Here is a 14,043-nt window from a genome sequence, read left to right as displayed (position 1 = left end):
AGAAGAAGGGCAGGTGATCAGGATGGGAGATGGAGATGAGGAGGAAAGTGAGTCTGAGGAAGAGGATGATGGCGAGGCCCTTTTTTCAGACTCCTCCTTAATGGGTCCGGAGCTGACAGCCTGTCAAGCAGAGGGGTAAAAGTACATGGTGAGGGAACTGACAAGGTACCTGAATGAGACCCAGGGGGGAAAAAGTGAATTTTTTTTTCTGATCTGAGAAAATGTGTAATATCAGAACAACACGCTATGAAAAATTAGGTGCTTGGTGTCCTCTCAACCAGGAAACGGTTTAGGTTGAGGAATTTGGTCACAACAGTGCGTAAGGGTCTACCTTCAGACACTGTTTAGATGTATCGTTTCTTTCTGGCACTGGGGCTTTTTGAGCTTTGCTATTGGTCTCGTTCTTTTCTGGGTTTTCTCCCACTTTGGGAGATTGTATTGAGTGTATTGGGTGAATATTTTATTTTATTTTTAATTTCACCTTTATTTAACCAGGTAGGCCAGTTGAGAACAAGTTCTCATTTACAAGTGTGACCTGGCCAAGATAAAGCAAAGCAGTGTGACACAAACAACAACACAGGGTTACACATGGAATTAACACAGTCAATAATACAATACAAAGTATATATACAGTGTGTGCAAATGAGGTAGGATAAGGGAGGTAAGGCAATAAATAGGCCATGGTGGCGAAGTAATTACAATATAGCAATTAAACACTGGAGTGATAGATGTGCAGAAGATGAGTGTGCAAGTAGAGATACTGGGGTGCAAAGGAGCAAAATAAATAAAATAAATAATAGTATGGGGATTGGGTAGTTGGATGGGCTATTTACAGATGGGCTATGTACAGGTGCAGTGATCTGTGAGCTGCTCTGACAGCTGGTGCGTAAAGTTAGTGAGGGAGATATGAGTCTCCAGCTTCAGTGATTTTTGTAGCTCGTTCCTGTCATTGGCAGCAGAGAACTGGAAGGAAAGGCGGCCAAATGAGGAATTGGCTTTGGGGGTGACCAGTGAAATATACCTGCTGGAGCACGTGCTACGGGTGGATGCTGCTATGGTGACCAGTGAGCTGAGATAAGGCGGAGCTTTACCTAGCAAAGACTTATAGATGACCTGAAGCCAGTGGATTTGGCAACGAATATGAAGCGAGGGCCAGCCAACAGGAGCATACAGGTCGCAGTGGTGGGTGGTATATGGTGCTCTGGTGACAAAACGGATGGCACTGTGATAGACTATGTCCAATTTGCTGAGTAGAGTGTTGGAGGCTATTTTGTAAATGACATCGCCAAAGTCTAGGATCGGTAGGATAGTCAGCTTTACGAGGGTATGTTTGGCAGCATGAGTGAAGGATGCTTCGTTGTGAAATAGGAAGCCAATTCTAGATTTAATTCTGGACTGGAAATGCTTAATATGAGTCTGGAAGGAGAGTTTACAGTCTAACCAGATACCTAGGTATTTGTAGTTGTCCACATATCCTAAGTCAGAACCGTCCAGAGTAGTGATGCTGGTCGGGTGGGCAGGTGTGGGCAGCGATCGTGTGGGCAGCGAAATTTTATGTAAATGTGAATGTGTCCTTCACGATTTGCCCAAATGTACCTGGGTGATTTCACACTAAATGTGGACACCATCGTAATTACAACCAGAGTGATGGCTAGATTTGGGACTTTTCTGTTGCATTTCAAAGATGGTGGTCGAAAAAAAAATGGTTGTTTTTTCTTTGTATTTTCTTCTACCAGATCTATTGTGTTATATTCTCCTACATTCAATTCACATTTCCACAAACTTCTAAGTTTTTCCTTTCAAAAGGTACAAAGAATATGCATTTCCTTGCTTCAGAGCCTGAGCAACAGGCAGTTAGATTTGGGGATGTCACTGGCTGAAGGCGACAGTGTTGTACACGTCCGTCCACGAAGGAGGACAGGGCCTGATGGAACTGAAGAGCAGGGTGGCTGCTTTCAGACTTAAGGTGGCGCAGACACTGCTGTACCATACTGATGCTGGCTGGAGGGAACCAACATGCGCACTGCTGAGGAGAGCTGTTCCTCATGAAGCTGGAGAGGCTGAGTACAGCAGGTCTGTCAAACCTTTACTCTGCAGTGCTGAGGGCCTGGCAGCTGCTAAGGCCCACACGAGAAGGGGGTGTGGAGCCTGGGCTGTGGGTGTGTGAGCCTATCTTCCACAACCCAGCCTTCCCTTTGAGATTGGTTCAGTCGGCCACCCTGCCGAGGCGACTGATAGCAGCGGGTTAATTAAGGCTGGGTGACCTTCGACTGCTGGGAGAGAAGGAATAACATCTCTTACAGGCTGACTACACCGCTTGCGTTGCGTGCGCGAGCATTGCAAAATTAATGTGGAAATATATATTATTCAATTATTGCACCCACACTGCTCGCGCGCCAACGAGCGTCTGCGTTGCCAAGGGCTAAAATAGAAGTCAGTTCTATTTCTGACGCAGATCGCACTCAAGTCCTGCCTCTCCCATCTCCTCATTGGTTTATAGAAGCAGGTACCCACGTGCCATCTCCTCATTGGTTATACCCACGTGGGTGACTGAAAGACAAACGTGATCAGTGGTGGTAATGCACCTAATTTATGAAAGTTGCCAATCGCAATATAAAGTCAAGAGAAGAAAAAGCCTGGAAGGAGGAGAGATGACTAGAAACGATTTGGTTGACCGTTTTATGTGTGGATTAATTGGCGGAGTAGAGGACCTTGTGCATTTCAGGTAAAATAACAACTCAATGTTTATATCCCAGGACAAATTAGCTAGCAACAGAAAGCTAGCTAAATTGGTCAAATTAAGTGCAAGTGCAAGCTAAATAGCTAAATTGCCATAAATGTTTAATGCTTTTCGACCTGTCTGTCACGAATCCCGTTTCCTGAGTCTGTTTTTTGCCTATGTTCTGTCCTGGAGTGTTTTTTCCGGCGTCCTGGAACGCACCCTGTCTGGTTGCCGGGCAATGTAGCCAGTTGGGGTTTCTGATTACCCGCACCTGTATCCCATCAGCTATCTGCACACCTGGTCCTGATCATCATCTCTCCTCTTCATAAGCCCGGACCTGACATCCATTCCCTGCTGGATCGTTAGCCATGAACAGTATGTTGTGCCAGAGTATCAGCCTCAAGTTGGATAGAATTTGTTTTGTTGTTTGTTACGTATTGCTTGCCTTAAACTTACCTCCGTTTGTTTTGTCTTCAGTTACTCACCCGGATCATTTACCCCATTCCCGCCTGGTCGTCGGAGGATTCCGCTTCCCCATTGGATCCACCTATTTACTCCCATCAACTCACCACCGCTACCCGCTACACCACCTGGATATATCTAACCATTCACTTTCACTTGTAAATAAATACTAACCTTCTTCCTACTCTCCTTGTCCTGGTCTGCTTCTGGGTTCGATTTTGAAGAAACCTGACACTGTCCCCAAATTAATATAATTGGTTCAGAGTTTGTTTTGATATTTTAACCTGCATGTTGTGATCGCGCTTGGTGTGGGGGTTAAAATACATTTATGCACGATGACGCACAAAGTCGGTTTGGGTTCCGTGTTAGGCTGCTGGAGAGATTCCTGTAGGAGGTCTAGGAGACACTGTCTGAGTCGGACAGGGGGGTGATTGAGTGGCCAAAGGGGGAGGGGCCACTAATGTTTCCGAAACTGTAGGTGACGGCAGAGACTGGGGACTGGCAACGGGGTCTGGAGGACTTGTTAGATTTTAACACTCCGAGCCTGGGAGAGTTTGGGGGGGTGGGAGGTAAAGCCCTCTACAACCTCTGCATTAAGGTAAGGAACATTAGGAACCTAGCATCAGTGGCAGGGGGTATGTGGGGCGAAGTGTATGGTGGGTTTTAGATGGAGGGGGCTCTACAAAACCCCAGTATCAAAGAGGTCAGGGGACCTGCAGTGGAAGGTTTTATAGTTGTAGACCTGGCCACTAACAGCTGGTTTGCACGGGTTGAACCGGGAGTCGGGCAGGGGGGTCCTTTCTGTGTGAAACTGTCATTCATGTTTTTTCTGTGCGCCTGGTTAATGCCATTAATGTCTCTGTTGGAATGTCTGTGTGAGAGGTTGTGGGTGGGTTTTACTGTTGGGATGTTTATAATGGGATACAGGTATTCAAATAAAGAGATTGTGTTTTTTTGAACTTTCTGTTTGCTCAGGTGAAGTTGGCTATTTGGCTAACAAGGAGGAACAGGGTAAAGGTGGAGAGATAACAGACCCTTTACTATCGTTTAATGGGATGGTCTCTGCACGCCTTAGGGTAACATTTGAGTTCTATAAAATGATAAAAAGTGTTGTTTCAGGAGATATGGTGTGTTGGGGGGGCTGTCTGTATAGCTGGGGAAGATGTTCCAGGAGATGTGGTGTGTTGGGGGGGCTGTCTGTATAGCTGGGGAAAATGTTTCAGGAGATATGGTGTGTTGGGGGGGCTGTCTGTATAGCTGGGGAAGATGTTCCAGGAGATATGGTGTGTTGGGGGGGCTGTCTGTATAGCTGGGGAAGATGTTTCAGGAGTTATGGTGTGTTGGGGGGGCTGTCTGTATAGCTGGGGAAGATGTTCCAGGAGATGTGGTGTGTTGGGGGGGCTGTCTGTATAGCTGGGGAAGATGTTTCAGGAGATATGGTGTGTTGGGGGGGCTGTCTGTATAGCTGGGGAAGATGTTTCAGGAGATATGGTGTGTTGGGGGGGCTGTCTGTATAGCTGGGGAAGATGTTCCAGGAGATATGGTGTGTTGGGGGGCTGTCTGTATAGCTGGGGAAGATGTTTCAGGAGATATGGTGTGTTGGGGGGGCTGTCTGTATAGCTGGGGAAGATGTTTTAGGAGATATGGTGTGTTGGGGGGCTGTCTGTATAGCTGGGGAAGATGTTTCAGGAGAAATGGTGTGTTGGGGGGGCTGTCTGTATAGCTGGGGAAGATGTTTTAGGAGATATGGTGTGTTGGGGGGGCTGTCTGTATAGCTGGGGAAGATGTTTTAGGAGATATGGTGTGTTGGGGGGCTGTCTGTATAGCTGGGGAAGATGTTTCAGGAGATATGGTGTGTTGGGGGGGCTGTCTGTATAGCTGGGGAAGATGTTTCAGGAGATATGGTGTGTTGGGGGGGCTGTCTGTATAGCTGGGGAAGATGTTTTAGGAGATATGGTGTGTTGGGGGGGCTGTCTGTATAGCTGGGGAAGATGTTTCAGGAGATATGGTGTGTTGGGGGGGCTGTCTGTATAGCTGGGGAAGATGTTTCAGGAGATATGGTGTGTTGGGGGGGCTGTCTGTCTAGCTGGGGAAGATGTTTCAGGAGATATGGTGTGTTGGGGGGCTGTCTGTATAGCTGGGGAAGATGTTTCAGGAGATATGGTGTGTTGGGGGGGCTGTCTGTCTAGCTGGGGAAGATGTTTCAGGAGATATGGTGTGTTGGGGGGCTGTCTGTATAGCTGGGGAAGATGTTTTGTATAGACGGTTGTAGAAGTGGTGAGGTTTTGGTTGTTGTGATGTGTTGTTTCGAGGGGTAGAGGGCAAGGTGAGTATGGTGCATGTATGTAGTACTGCAGTACAGGATATATGTTTGGTGTTTTATTTTAGGGGGGGGGGGGGGGGGGGGGGGGTGTTTAATGCCATGATAATGTTTCATTAAAGAAAGACTAAGTAAAAACAATCTATCTCTCCCCATCTATCTCTCTCTCTCTCCCCATCTATCTCTATCTCTCCCTCTCTCTCTCCCCATCTATCTCTATCTCTCTCTCTCTCTCTCTCCCCCCATCTATCTCTATCTCTCTCTCTCTCTCCCCATCTATCTCTATCTCTCTCTCTCTCTCCCCATCTATCTCTATCTCTCCCCATCTATCTCTATCTCTATCTCTCTGTCTCTCTGTCTCTGTCTCTCTCTCTCTCTCCCCATCTATCTCTATCTCTCTCTCTCTCTCCCCATCTATCTCTATCTCTATCTCTCTCTCTCTCTCCCCATCTATCTCTATCTCTCTCTCTCTCTCTCTCCCCCCATCTATCTCTATCTCTATCTCTCTCTCTTTCTCTCTCTCTCTCTCTGTCTCTCTGTCTCTGTCTCTCTCTCTCTCTCCCCATCTATCTCTATCTCTCTCTCTCTCCCCATCTATCTCTATCTCTATCTTTCTCTCTCTCCCCATCTATCTCTATCTCTCTCTCTCTCTCCCCATCTATCTCTATCTCTATCTCTCTGTTTCTCTGTCTCTGTCTCTCTCTCTCTCTCCCCATCTATCTCTATCTCTCTCTCTCGCTCCCCATCTATCTCTATCTCTATCTCTCTCTCTCTCTCCCCATCTATCTCTATCTCTATCTCTCTCTCTCTCTCCCCATCTATCTCTATCTCTCTCTCTCCCCCCATCTATCTCTATCTCTATCTCTCTCTCTCTCTCCCCATCTACAGTGCCTTGCGAAAGTATTCGGCCCCCTTGAATTTTGCGACCTTTTGCCACATTTCAGGCTTCAAACATAAAGATATAAAACTGTCTTTTTTTGTGAAGAATCAACAACAAGTGGGACACAATCATGAAGTGGAACGACATTTATTGGATATTTCAAACTTTTTTAACAAATCAAAAACTGAAGAATTGGGCGTGCAAAATTATTCAGCCCCTTTACTTTCAGTGCAGCAAACTCTCTCCAGAAGTTCAGTGAGGATCTCTGAATGATCCAATGTTGACCTAAATGACTAATGATGATAAATACAATCCACCTGTGTGTAATCAAGTCTCCGTATAAATGCACCTGCACTGTGATAGTCTCAGAGGTCCGTTAAAAGCGCAGAGAGCATCATGAAGAACAAGGAACACACCAGGCAGGTCCGAGATACTGTTGTGAAGAAGTTTAAAGCTGGATTTGGATGCAAAAAGATTTCCCAAGCTTTAAACATCCCAAGGAGCACTGTGCAAGCGATAATATTGAAATGGAAGGAGTATCAGACCACTGCAAATCTACCAAGACCTGGCCGTCCCTCTAAACTTTCAGCTCATACAAGGAGAAGACTGATCAGAGATGCAGCCAAGAGGCCCATGATCACTCTGGATGAACTGCAGAGATCTACAGCTGAGGTGGGAGACTCTGTACATAGGACAACAATCAGTCGTATATTGCACAAATCTGGCCTTTATGGAAGAAAGCCATTTCTTAAAGATATCAATAAAAAGTGTTCTTTAAAGTTTGCCACAAGCCACCTGGGAGACACACCAAACATGTGGAAGAAGGTACTCTGGTCAGATGAAACCAAAATTGAACTTTTTGGCAACAATGCAAGACGTTATGTTTGGCGTAAAAGCAACACAGCTCATCACCCTGAAAACACCATCCCCCACTGTCAAACATGGTGGTGGCAGCATCATGGTTTGGGCCTGCTTTTCTTCAGCAGGGACAGGGAAGATGGTTAAAATTGATGGGAAGATGGATGGAGCCAAATACAGGACCATTCTGGAAGAAAACCTGCAAAAGACCTGAGACTGGGACGGAGATTTGTCTTCCAACAAGACAATGATCCAAAACATAAAGCAAAATCTACAATGGAATGGTTCAATAATAAACATATCCAGGTGTTAGAATGGCCAAGTCAAAGTCCAGACCTGAATCCAATCGAGAATCTGTGGAAAGAACTGAAAACTGCTGTTCACAAATGCTCTCCATCCAACCTCACTGAGCTCGAGCTGTTTTGCAAAGAGGAATGGGAAAACATTTCAGTCTCTCGATGTGCAAAACTGATAGAGACATACCCCAAGCGACTTACAGCTGTAATCGCAGCAAAAGGTGGCGCTACAAAGTATTAACTTAAGGGGGCTGAATAATTTTGCACGCCCAATTCTTCAGTTTTTGATTTGTTAAAAAAGTTTGAAATATCCAATAAATGTCGTTCCACTTCATGATTGTGTCCCACTTGTTGTTGATTCTTCACAAAACAATACAGTTTTATATCTTTATGTTTGAAGCCTGAAATGTGGCAAAAGGTCGCAAAGTTCAAGGGGGCCGAATACTTTCGCAAGGCACTGTATCTCTATCAATTCAATTCAATTCAATTCAAGGGCTTTATTGGCATGGGAAACATGTGTTAACATTGCCAAAGCAAGTGAGGTAGACAACATACAAAGTGAATATATAAAGTGAAAAACAACAAAAATTAACAGTAAACATTACACATACAGAGGTTTCAAAACAGTAAAGACATTACAAATGTCATATTATATATATATATACAGTGTTTTAACAATGTACAAATGGTTAAAGGACACAAGATAAAATAAATAAGCATAAATATGGGTTGTATTTACAATGGTGTGTGTTCTTCACTGGTTGCCCTTTTCTCGTGGCAACAGGTCACAAATCTTGCTGCTGTGATTGCACACTGTGGAATTTCACCCAGTAGATATGGGAGTTTTTCAAATTTGGATTTGTTTTCGAATTCTTTGTGGATCTGTGTAATCTGAGGGAAATATGTCTCTCTAATTTGGTCATACATTGGGCAGGAGGTTAGGAAGTGCAGCTCAGTTTCCACCTCATTTTGTGGGCAGTGAGCACATAGCCTGTCTTCTCTTGAGAGCCATGTCTGCCTACGGCGGCCTTTCTCAATAGCAAGGCTATGCTCACTGAGTCTGTACATAGTCAAAGCTTTCCTTAATTTTGGGTCAGTCACAGTGGTCAGGTATTCTGCCGCTGTGTACTCTCTGTTTAGGGCCAAATAGCATTCTAGTTTGCTCTGTTTTTTTGTTAATTCTTTCCAATGTGTCAAGTAATTATCTTTTTGTTTTCTCATGATTTGGTTGGGTCTAATTGTGCTGTTGTCCTGGGGCTCTGTAGGGTGTGTTTGTGTTTGTGAACAGAGCCCCAGGACCAGCTTGCTTAGGGGACTCTTCTCCAGGTTCATCTCTCTGTAGGTGATGGCTTTGTTATGGAAGGTTTGTGAATCACTTCCTTTTAGGTGGTTGTAGAATTTAACGGCTCTTTTCTGGATTTTGATAATTAGTGGGTATCGGCCTAATTCTGCTCTGCATGCATTATTTGGTGTTCTACGTTGTACACGGAGGATATTTTTGCAGAATTCTGCGTGCAGAGTCTCAATTTGGTGTTTGTCCCATTTTGTAAAGTCTTGGTTGGTGAGCGGACCCCAGACCTCACAACCATAAAGGGCAATGGGCTCTATGACTGATTCAAGTATTTTTAGCCAAATCCTAATTGGTATGTTGAAATTTATGTTTCTTTTGATGGCATAGAATGCCCTTCTTGCCTTGTCTCTCAGATCGTTCACAGCTTTGTGGAAGTTACCTGTGGCGCTGATGTTTAGGCCAAGGTATGTATAGTTTTTTGTGTGCTCTAGGGCAACAGTGTCTAGATTGAATTTGTATTTGTGGTCCTGGTGACTGGACCTTTTTTGGAACACCATTATTTTGGTCTTACTGAGATTTACTGTCAGGGCCCAGGTCTGACAGAATCTGTGCATAAGATCTAGGTGCTGCTGTTGGCCCTCCTTGGTTGGTGACAGAAGCACCAGATCATCGGCAAACAGCAGACATTTGACTTCGGATTCTAGCAGGGGGAGGCCGGGTGCTGCAGACTTTTCTAGTGCCCGCGCCAATTCGTTGATATATATGTTGAAGAGGGTGGGGCTTAAGCTGCATCCCTGTCTAACCCCACGACCATGTGTGAAGAAATGTGTGTGTTTTTTGCCAATTATAACCGCACACTTGTTGTTTGTGTACATGGATTTTATAATGTCGTATGTTTTACCCCCAACACCACTTTCCATCAGTTTGTATAGCAGACCCTCATGCCAGATTGAGTCGAAGGCTTTTTTGAAATCAACAAAGCATGAGAAGACTTTGCCTTTGTTTTGGTTTGTTTGGTTGTCAATTAGGGTGTGCAGGGTGAATACATGGTCTGTTGTACGGTAATTTGGTAAAAAGCCAATTTGACATTTGCTCAGTACATTGTTTTCATTGAGGAAATGTACGAGTCTGCTGTTAATAATAATGCAGAGGATTTTCCCAAGGTTACTGTTGACACATATTCCACGGTAGTTATTGGGGTCAAATTTGTCTCCACTTTTGTGGATTGGGGTGATCAGTCCTTGGTTCCAAATATTGGGGAAGATGCCAGAGCTAAGTATGATGTTAAAGAGTTTTAGTATAGCCAATTGGAATTTGTTGTCTGTATATTTGATCATTTCATTGAGGATACCATCAACACCACAGGCCTTTTTGGGTTGGAGGGTTTTTATTTTGTCCTGTAACTCATTCAATGTAATTGGATAATCCAGTGGGTTCTGGTAGTCTTTAATAGATGATTCTAAGATCTATATTTGATCATGTATATGTTTTTGCTCTTTATTCTTTGTTATAGAGCCAAAAAGATTGGAGAAGTGGTTTACCCATACATCTCCATTTTGGATAGATAATTCTTTGTGTTGTGGTTTGTTTAGTGTTTTCCAATTTTCCCAGAAGTGGTTAGAGTCTATGGATTCTTCAATTGCATTGAGCTGATTTCTGACATGCTGTTCCTTCTTTTTCCGTAGTGTATTTCTGTATTGTTTTAGTGATTCACCATAGTGAAGGCGTAGACTCAGGTTTTCCGGGTCTCTATGTTTTATCTCTATCTCTCTCTCTCTCTCTCTCTGTCTCTCTGTCTCTGTCTCTCTCTCTCTCTCTCCCCATCTATCTCTATCTCTCTGTCTCTCCCCATCTATCTCTATCTCTATCTCTCTCTCTCTCCCCATCTATCTCTATCTCTCTCTCTCTCTCCCCATCTATCTCTATCTCTCTCTCTCTCTCCCCATCTATCTCTATCTCTCTCTCTCTCTCTCTCCCCATCTATCTCTATCTCTCTCTCTCTCTCCCCATCTATCTCTATCTCTATCTCTCTCTCTCTCTCCCCATCTATCTCTATCTCTCTCTCTCCCCATCTATCTCTATCTCTCTCTCTCTCTCTCCCCATCTATCTCTATCTCTATCTCTCTCTCTCTCCCCATCTATCTCTATCTCTCTCTCTCTCTCTCCCCATATGTCTCTATCTCTCTCTCTCTCTCCCCATCTATCTCTATCTCTCTCTCTCTCCCCATCTATCACTCTCTCCCTCTCTCCCCATCTATCTCTATCTCTCTCCCTCTCTCTCTCTCCCTCTCTCCATAGCGTTGAATGAGCCCACTATAGATTACGGCTTCCAGAGGTTGCAGAAGGTCATCCCCAGACATCCAGGAGACCAGGAGAGACTACCTAAGGTCAGTACACACACACACACACACACACACACACACACACACACACACACACACACACACACACACACACACACACACACACACACACACAGGAGGAGAAGGGGTAGGAGAGGTATACAGGTGATCCATCATGGTTCAGTCAGCTGGGGATCGAAGAACTGCCCAGCTGGGCGTTATTACTGACCACACACACACATTTGTGCGCCAGGCTTGATTGCTCGTCCAGCACTGAGAGACAGCGGGGGAGGGGAGAGCAAACAGGTGTAGGAGGTTAAGAGAGAAATCACCTCTCCCTCACTCTGGGTCATGTCTGGTGGTAAGGTCTGTGGAACAAATCAGCACACCTACTGAGATGCTTGATACATATGGCCCCTGATCTTTGGACTAACAACCCCCTGTATCTCCTCCCCTTCACTCTCTCGCTCTATATATATATATATTTCTCTCTCTCCATCCCCCTCTCCCTCCCTCCCCCCTCTCTTTCCTTCCTCCAATAAATGAACAGAGGTAGCTCAGGAGGTTGGTGGCATCTTAATTGAGGAGAACGGGCTTGTGGTAATGACTGAAGTGGAATAGGTGGAATGGTAACGAATACATCAAGCACATGGTTTCCATGGTTTCCATGTGTTTAATGACATTCCATTTGCTCTGTTCCAGCCATTATTATGAGCTGTCATCCCCTCAGCAGCCTCCCCTGGTAGGTAGGTAGGTAGGTCTGTAGGTACGTTGGTCGGTAGGTAGGTAGGTAGGTCTGTAGGTAGGTAGGTAGGTAGGTATGTAGGTACGTTGGTTGGTAGGTACGTTGGTCGGTAGGTAGGTAGCAGGCAGGCCTGGTTGTTCATTTCACCTCTATTGATCTGAGTCTTTATTGAGCTAACAACAATGTGTTGTTGACCGCGCTTCTGGCAACAACTGAACTTAATCACTGCAGAGAAACAAGAACTGTGTTCCAAACGGTACCCTATTCCCTATGCAGTGCACTACTTTTGAGAACTGTCCATTGGATCAAAAGTAGTGCACTAAATAGGGATTAGGGTGTCATTTGGACATAGACTCAGAATGAACTTGTCTCCTGTATTCTCTGAAACAGGTGTCCCCTCTACATATTATTACTTAAAAGGGGGTCTTAAATTAATCTTCCCTCCTTAAATTCCATCTGGCTGGTGGCTAGGTTCCGTCTGGTTTGTCAAGGTTCCGTCTGGTTTGTCAAGGTTCCGTCTGGTGTGGCTAATGATTCCGTTGACCGCCAGACGACAGCAGGCCAGAGGTCTGGATCAGGTTCCCTTCCTGTTTATATCAGGCCCTCACAGCCTTTACAGGAAGAGTCACTACACACACACACACACACACACACACACACACACACACACACACACACACACTATATGCACGCCCCCACACACACACACACACAGTCCAGGAAATGTTTTACGGTAAGCGGTACTATCTATGGACATAGAGCAGCTAACAACATTTCTGTGATTATCTTTAGAGTGACTCTGGACCCCAGTCCTCATAATCACTTTACTAACTCAACAGACCCCAGGACTAAACAGACAGACAGAACAGGGGATGAGAAGAAAGAGAGAGACAAAGACAGAGACAGAGAGAGACAGAGAAATTGAGATGGGGAGAGACTTAGGGGATAAAGATACTGAGATGAAGAGATGGGAAGGAGAGAGAGAGGGAGGGAGGGAGGGAGTAGTGCTCTCCTCTTTATAGCACACAGTGGGGGTTCTGTCTGTGCCCTAATACTCTTTCCTCATTTCCCCTCCTTCTCCTCTCCTCCCTCCATCCGTCCATCTAGTCATCCCTGGGAGGCATGGGGCGTCAAGGAAAAGAAGGGAACGCAGGGAGAGGAGAGAGTTAGAGCATACATACTAAAGATCCACTTATCTTCCCTGGGACCCCATGTCTCTCAATCACCTAGAGCGGACTGACGAGATAGGACTCCACTCTCTATCTACCCATACAGATCTCTTTCTCTCTCACTCTCTCTCCTTCCCCCGCTCCCCCTCTCTCTTGTATACATCTAGTAATGGGAAGGTAACACAGAAGCAGAATTCCCATCATTGAGTGAATTTAGCACCTTTGACGGCGCTTCACACTCCTTATTGCTTTGCTGACCCTCCTGGCATGTCCTGCGAGTGTGTGTGTGTGTGTGTGTGTGTGTGTGTGTGTGTGTGTGTGTGTGTGTGTGTGTGTGTGTGTGTGTGTGTGTGTGTGAGTGAGTTCAGGGGGCTGATTGAAAAGCAGTATGTCGGAGTGAGAGCACACACATGCTCCGTGCTTGTCTACATCTCACACACTCTCTCACACACACACACACACACATACACGGTTTGTGTATATGGTTTTAGGTGACGGGGGTTGATAGGATAATCACAGGGCAGAGATTAGGGAACACAGATTACAGACTACTACAAGTATAGACAGATTGTCATAGGCAGACTGTGCGGTGTCATAGGCAGGCTGTGCAGCGTCATAGGCAGGCTGTGAAGTGTCATAGGCAGGCTCTGCAGCTGTGCAGCCTACCTATGACACACCACAGCCTGCCTATGATACTCTACAGCCTCCTGTCAGTGTGTCAGCTAGTGATGTAGTGTGTTAAATTGATGGGTGATCCTTTGAGAGGTTAGTCTATGGGGAGATGTAGACAGGATTGAGAGGTTAGTCTGGGGGGAGATGTAGACAGGATTGAGAGGTTAGTCTGAGGGGAGATGTAGACAGGATTGAGAGGTTAGTCTGGGGGGAGATGTAGACAGGATTGAGAGGTTAGTCTGGGGGGAGATGTAGACAGGATTGAGAGGTTAGTCTGTGGGGAGAT

At 45.4% G+C, this 14,043-nt stretch overlaps 1 protein-coding gene across 4 annotated transcripts in view; it reads left to right on the top strand.

The window, feature by feature from the left end:
- The window catches only part of LOC110504622 (transcription factor COE1-A-like), a 144,922-nt gene that overhangs the window by 113,730 nt on the left and 17,149 nt on the right, over window positions 1-14,043 (top strand). For all 4 annotated transcript variants that reach the window (XM_036969992.1, XM_036969989.1, XM_036969988.1 and 1 more), the window contains exon 11: window positions 11,128-11,216. In XM_036969992.1, the coding sequence (XP_036825887.1) occupies window positions 11,128-11,216 (89 nt within the window). The remainder of the gene's footprint in view (window positions 1-11,127; window positions 11,217-14,043) is intronic.

This window comes from Oncorhynchus mykiss, chromosome 31 (genome assembly GCF_013265735.2).
Source record: "Oncorhynchus mykiss isolate Arlee chromosome 31, USDA_OmykA_1.1, whole genome shotgun sequence".
Lineage (NCBI taxonomy): Eukaryota > Metazoa > Chordata > Actinopteri > Salmoniformes > Salmonidae > Oncorhynchus > Oncorhynchus mykiss.
The sequence above is the reverse complement of the archived record's forward strand: the minus strand, read 5'-3'. Positions and strand labels throughout refer to the sequence as shown.